Below are 6,507 nucleotides of genomic sequence, written 5' to 3'. Positions count from 1 at the left end.
CACAACACAAAAGGTGGAGAAAAATACAACTGAGAGGAGGCGAGGATCCAGCTTCAGCAGAGCGACTGCAGGAGACGAGACTAGCCGCCTCCTGCGCTCCGCCAGGCGGCAGACACTTCAAATGTCCTCGCACTTCAGTGTGGAGCTCTTTCATCCGCGTTACAGTTGTTTTTGGTACATTTTATTGATTTTTTTTATTCCCTTAAGTCCAGAAAACTGTAAATACCTTCCCAGGGAGAGCTGTTAAAAATCAATATTTCGAGACACGATAATTTGCCACTGTATTGTGCCAAAAGGAGGAAATTACCATGTGCATGACTGCAAAGCAAACTGTCATCCTTAGTAGCACTTTTCTATGCTGTTAAGGATGAAGGGAAAGTAGAAAAAAGATTGGGACAAATAAAAGAGGAATAAAACAGTAAAAGAAAAAACAATCAGGGAAAAAAAGAAACAAAAAGGTCAAAAGGAGAAAAAACAGGACAGAAAGAAAGGAAACCAATGGAAGAAGGAAATGTTCACTTTTATTCCCATATGCACTTGCAATGCATGCAGATTTACATCCTTAGTAGCACTTTTCTACAGTCAGCATCAAACTGTTCAAGAGGGAGACAGAAAAAGAAGGGAAAAGACGGTGAAAAAGAAAGAAATGATGAATAACACAAAAGAAAAACAGAAGGAAAAGAGCAAAAGAAGAAAATACAGCACTGAAAGAAAGTTAACAATGAAGAAAAATATATTTTTTATAAAATCATAATCCCACATAGCTTGTGTATTTGGAAAGCCCAGGAAACTAAATATTTTTTCCAGATGGTTAAAAAAATATATATATTTCCAGACTAACTTATTTGCCACTGTACTGAGTGAAAAGGGGGGACATAACATTATATTATAACATTATAAGAGGGAGGAAAGATGAAGAATGCAAAAAGATTGACAAAAAAGATTGACAAAAAAGTCAGAAATTAAGGAAAAAACAAAAAGATAGCAACAAGAGAAAAGTCAGGGGAGTAAGGAAACTCTAGGAGGAGGGAATTGTTTTAGGTTCATTTATTTTAAAAGTCCAGGAAACTATTTTTTTCCCCAGGCAAAAACAATATCTCCAGACTTCCTTTTTTGTCACTGTATTGAGTGAAAACTGCAAGGCAAACTGACATCCCCGGTAACAGCTTTCTACAGTCAGCATTATACTGTCAAAGAGGAGGAAAGGCTGAAAGAAAAGATTGGAAAAAAGAAAGAGAAATGAGGAAGAAGACAGTATAAGTAACACCAAAATTGACAGAAAGGAAAAAAGAAAAAGAAAAGAGCAAAAAGAGAAAAGACAGGAAAAAAACCAAAGGAAGAAGGAACATTTCATTTTTAATCTCATTCCCACAAGGCCCATTCATTTGTTTGTTGTCTGTTGAAAGTCCAGGAAATTGTAGATATTCTTCCGAGGCAGTTAAAAGAAAAACAATTTTCAATATTTCGAGACTCACTTGTTTGCCACTGTATTGAGTGAAAAATAAGAACATCTCCATGTGCACTACAGCAAAGCAAACTGACATCCTCACTAGCACTTACACTGTCCAAGAGGGAGGAAGGGTGAAAGAAGGAATAAGTTTAAAAAAAAAAGGACAGAGAAATAGGGACTGTAAAAGAAAAAAACAAAAAAAATGAAAGAGCAAAAGGAGAAAAGAGAGGAGAAAGGAAACTATGGAAGGAGGAAGTTTTCATTTTTTAGGTCCAATTTTACAAGTCCAAGAAAACTGTAAAATATTTTTCCCAGGGAGTAAAAAAAAAAAAAGGAATAAAAAAAATTTCAGTATTTCGAGACACTTATTTGCAATAACTGGGGAAATTACCTATTGCAACTGTCTTCATTAGTAGCACTTTTCTACACACGATAGCAGGCTGGATGACAAAAGGAAAAAGATGGGGAAAATAAAATACAGAAAAATGAGGAATAAGACGGTAAAAGAAAAACAAAGAAGACAGCGAAAAAACCAAGAGCAAAAGGAGAAAGAAGGAAACCAATGAAGGAAGGAAGGACAATAAAATTTTTTACTTTCAATCCTAAAATGGGGGAAGCTACCATGGTCACTACTGCAAAGTTAATTGTCATGTTTAAGTAGCACTTTTCAACAGTCAAAACCAAACTGTTGAGAAAGAGTGAAAGAATGGCATGAAGATAGAAACGCAAAAAAGGGAGAGACATGAGGACTATGGCAGGAAAAAGAAAAGGACAAAACGAGACTAAATAGGAACAAGAGAAAACAAACTCAGTTCAGAACCTTTGTTATTGAAATGAAATGTTTATTAATAAGTCAAACATTAAAATACAAAATACACCTCCGCTCCATGAGAAAAAACTTCTTAAAAACTTCTCAAAACAAACTTAATCAACCCAAGTTACAGATAAGAAAAATAATATTGACCCCTCCGACCTTCCACCCCCTCAGAGGCTTCACTTTGCGGCCTGCTGGGCCTGACGGCGAAGCAGCACGTAGATCTTCTCTTTGATCCAGTCCTTGTTGTACGGCTGGTATGTCTGTGTGTCGGCACGATACCTGAAGCAGCACGAAAAATTATATTCAGTTTTTTTAGGCTTGGCTGCCCTGGATGCTCAATCTCTCTAATGCATAGTTTGCAAGCAAGATGGCAATTTATTTTAGGACACTTTTTCTCTCAGGAAAAAAAAAAACACTTTCCTTCTCAATTTCTATGTTTGCTTGTCCTCTCTTTGAGGTCAGAAATCTAGATCAGAGAGAAAAGCACCATGGCAGTGCTCAAGGGCACTTAAGCAGAGTGGTAGTATACACAGGGGCTTGAACCTCCCACTTAAAAATCGCCCAAACTAACAAGGCTTCAGGCATTGCAAGTTTCATCTGCTCTTACAGGATATTTGCAGCAGAGTGGGTTTGAATCCGGGCTTTATTCTGCATCTCTGAAGCGTAACATTTTCTGCACTCACTGTGAGAAAAATGGGATTCCCTTGAAAAGGAGATGGTACATTACAAAGGGGTTTTCCTAATACATAATATAAATTTGAACAATATGATAAAGCAGAAAGAATATTGGTAAAAACGATGCAAAGGTAGATGTGAATGAAGGTTCAGATTTTCCCCATTTCTATGAAATGCCCCAGAAAGACTTATAGCAAACAATCTTTAGAAAGTAAACTATTAATTTCTAAAAACATGTGTCAAATCAAATTATCTGTCACAAAACTGCTCAAGATGTCCTTGTAGGGTTGCTTTATGAGTAGTATAAATGCTTTAGTGGCTTTGTGATGGAAATATGAAAAAAAAAAAACAAGCACACCTCCTGATGACTGAAGAGAAAAATAAAAACATCCCATAACAGTTGAAAACTGAAGAGGGACTAAAAACAGGGCAGTGCGTTCTCATGTGGATATTATTTGGCCAGGAGTGGTTAATCTATTTTATCACTAGGAGTGTGCACCAGTATGAATATAGTGAACTTCTAAATTATGACACATCGTTAATTTAATAAAGTCTTCCTGTATCTCTGGATGACAAATGCAGATTCCCACAGGCGTATGGTTTGTAGGGATTCAGGGCATTTCCCAAACTGGTCCTTGCGCTACATCTCACTGTGGAGTAACTCCACATGAAGTCACACTCACAGCTTTGGAGGCACTTCTAGAGGGAGGGTGTGAATAAACAGGTAAACTGTGGGACACACGTGCCAACCTCTCCCATGAGCAAGAAACACCACGGATACCGATAAACACGCTCACCCTGCTGGTGTGTTATGTGCCACTTCCCTGCATACCTCTCAAAAATGTGTAAGGATAACGGAGTAAAGATTTATGTGCTGTATTGAGACCGAACTTTAATTTGAATGATGTTCCCGCTATTTTACGGCATGTGTGCTTACTGGAGGACCATAAAGCAGTCGGAGGATGTTAAAGTGCACTTCCACTAGTCACTAACTGGTTTGGGACGGCCCACAATATGGTGAACCCTCCACATGGAAATGCAAACAGAGTCGAAGACTTTAAATCATCCACAAGACATCATTTTTTGCTTATTGCTTTGTTGTCTCTAAATGAATGAATCACAAGAGGAAATTTTACTATACATTGTGCTTATATACAAAATGCCTTGTATTCTGATGGACAGGTTTTGAATAATATAATGGAGGAAAAGTACTTTTGTTCTAATAGGGCCAACAGTTAATATTTTGTGTTCAATATCTTGAAATACAATCAATGGAAAAGCCAAAATTATGGCACACAACATACTGTATTTGTGCATACTATACTTGTGGAGTACAACCAAAGTGTTGTCTTTCAATCACATCAGGTTGAGAGTTGCCTCTTTTAAAAGTAATGATGTGAGTTTGTTTCCTTGCCAAACTTACACCAAACAGCTGAGGTCAGCCAGGTCATCGATGAAGTCAAACAGCTGGCTGATGTCGTATGTTATCGACGGACTGTTGGGGTTCATTCTCTTTAAATGCTCCTCGTACATCTTACACACACCTGTGCAGGAAACAGAAGATACAGCGTATTACACTCCTCAATGTAAAACATGTTAACCCAATCATCTACATTTATAAGAGAAAAAAGGACAAATACAATGCAAAAGAATTCTCTATTTACTGGACACTGTTTTGATCCCTGCTGCTGATTAAGGAATCTGTTAAACTGTCTGACAAATGTAGTCATACCTACATATTTTCATTTATATATCTTGGTCAAATCATAACAAAATAAACACTATTTGGGGACTCAACTTAAAAATCTATGATCAGGCATATTTCACTAATGACAATGACATGTTTGAAGAAATTAGAAATTAAGACCATGTTACATGCATATTTAATAATTACTTGGCCTAATTATTATTGACACAGCTGGTGGGAGGTTTTATTTAGACTGTCCTACGCAGAACAACCATAATTTCCTCATGTGAGTATAAACAAGCTGCATATGTCAACAGTGAATATAAATAGATACAGCTAAACTATTTACCGATACAGACTCATGCTAGATTGGAAATTTATGGAAACGTTACTAGGTTCAACTCAGTAAGATTGCAATTGCAACTTTTACAGAAAGATAACGCGGGGGCTTATTCAAACACGAGACCGATAACATGTAAAATTGCCATCATATTCACATTAGAAAGTGCCTGCCTGTAAAAGACTCTTGTTTGTGTTGCAATGGCAGGACATGCAGCAAAAGTCCTGAAGGATGCAGGGAGAACATCTACGAGTAAACCAAAGAGGAATGGAAATCTCTTTACAAGTCACTGTAGGAGTGTACTAGTCCTTCAAAAGAACAGGTCACAAAAGCACCATCAGCTTACCTTCCATACACTCGTTGACAGATTCATAATCAGCGTATGTCCTTCCCTCTGGCCTCTTGGTGGGCTGCACCAGCAGGATGGTGTGAGACTGAAAAACCAGACACATGTTGTTAGACGGTGGTTTAAATTTTAATTTCAACGTCTTGCTGAAACAATAATCCCTAACAGCCAAAAAAATATCTATTCTGAGTTTGATGAATGGTGTGATGAATGAATGAAACACATGTTTTTTATTATTTAAATATAGATTGAATATGTTGAGGTTTTTAGTACAGACTAAACGATCTTATTCTTGAGACACTGCTCTGGTGGTTAGTTAACTAATGATGGGTAATTGTCATGAAGTTTAAGGTCTTATAGAGGAATATTAGCAGCTAAGTAGTAAACAGTAGTCTTATTTTGTTTTGATATGATGTTCTGTTAACATGTAGCTACATTTGTACATGTAAGATAATAGTCTGTAGACATTAACAAAAAATAAATCAGTATTTTTTCGCCTTATTTGTAGATTCAAAGACTGAACAAACGCACACTTGATCGTTAGCGATGTTAGCCAGCATTGGCTTTAAGCGATAAGAAAGTAGCGTTAACTAACAAACAAACAAATAAATGTGCCCATAGCTACTGGTAAGCAGTACATTTGTGCTTTATTAGTCTGAGTTAGTCAGTGTGGCTCATTGCAGCTGCTCAACTGCGACACACCCCCTGAGATAACTTCCTGGATTAACGTACTTATTTTAATCAAAACCATGATCTTTTCCTAAACCTAACCAAGTAGTTCTGGTGCCTAAACTTAACCAAAGTAGTAGGCATGTCCTGTAGTACTGTGCACCCGCAGATGCACCTACTTGAAACGTCCCCCACATTCATGCTAACGTTAGCTTAACGTTAAGCTTACAGCCTTATTAAACACCTGTTCTAATGAAATAAGACGTTAAAACCGACACACTGCTTTGACTACTAGTGGTCTCACATGAATACATGAACATATATACTCTAAACATTGTATCACGACGTACTAACCATGTTTTTAATAGTTTTTTAGTCGGTGTCCGTCGATTTTCTCGGATCCTGGCTTCTTCTCTGGCGAGTTGACCTTTGTCACCGGAAGAACAACGCACCAAAGCAAAGGCTATTTTAGTTTCTAACGGTTCTATTTTTTTGTTGCTGACTTTAGCCTGTTGTTGGTTTA

At 37.2% G+C, this 6,507-nt stretch overlaps 1 protein-coding gene across 1 annotated transcript; it reads right to left on the bottom strand.

Moving 5' to 3' along the window:
* Nucleotides 1–2,271: 2,271 nt before the first annotated feature.
* LOC122862197 (enhancer of rudimentary homolog) lies at nucleotides 2,272–6,477 on the bottom strand. Its single transcript, XM_044167524.1, has 4 exons — nucleotides 6,339–6,477; nucleotides 5,316–5,403; nucleotides 4,366–4,486; nucleotides 2,272–2,546 (listed from the first exon to the last, which is right to left on the bottom strand). Exons 1-4 carry the CDS (start codon nucleotides 6,339–6,341, stop codon nucleotides 2,444–2,446), a joined length of 315 nt encoding a protein of 104 aa, XP_044023459.1. The 5' UTR covers nucleotides 6,342–6,477; the 3' UTR covers nucleotides 2,272–2,443.
* Between the last annotated feature and the right edge of the window lie 30 nt (nucleotides 6,478–6,507).

The sequence above is a fragment of the Siniperca chuatsi genome, linkage group LG15, assembly GCF_020085105.1.
Source record: "Siniperca chuatsi isolate FFG_IHB_CAS linkage group LG15, ASM2008510v1, whole genome shotgun sequence".
In the NCBI taxonomy this organism is placed as follows: Eukaryota; Metazoa; Chordata; class Actinopteri; order Centrarchiformes; family Sinipercidae; genus Siniperca; species Siniperca chuatsi.
Note: the sequence above shows the minus strand (reverse complement) of the source record. Positions and strands in the feature narration are given on the sequence as shown.

Coding starts and splice junctions, on each gene's coding strand:
- LOC122862197 (XM_044167524.1), bottom strand. Junction 4,487..5,315: donor TGTCAACGAGTGTATGGAAG/GTAAGCTGATGG, acceptor TTTCCTGCACAG/GTGTGTGTAAGATGTACGAG. Junction 2,547..4,365: donor GCTGACCTCAGCTGTTTGGT/GTAAGTTTGGCA, acceptor GTGCTGCTTCAG/GTATCGTGCCGACACACAGA.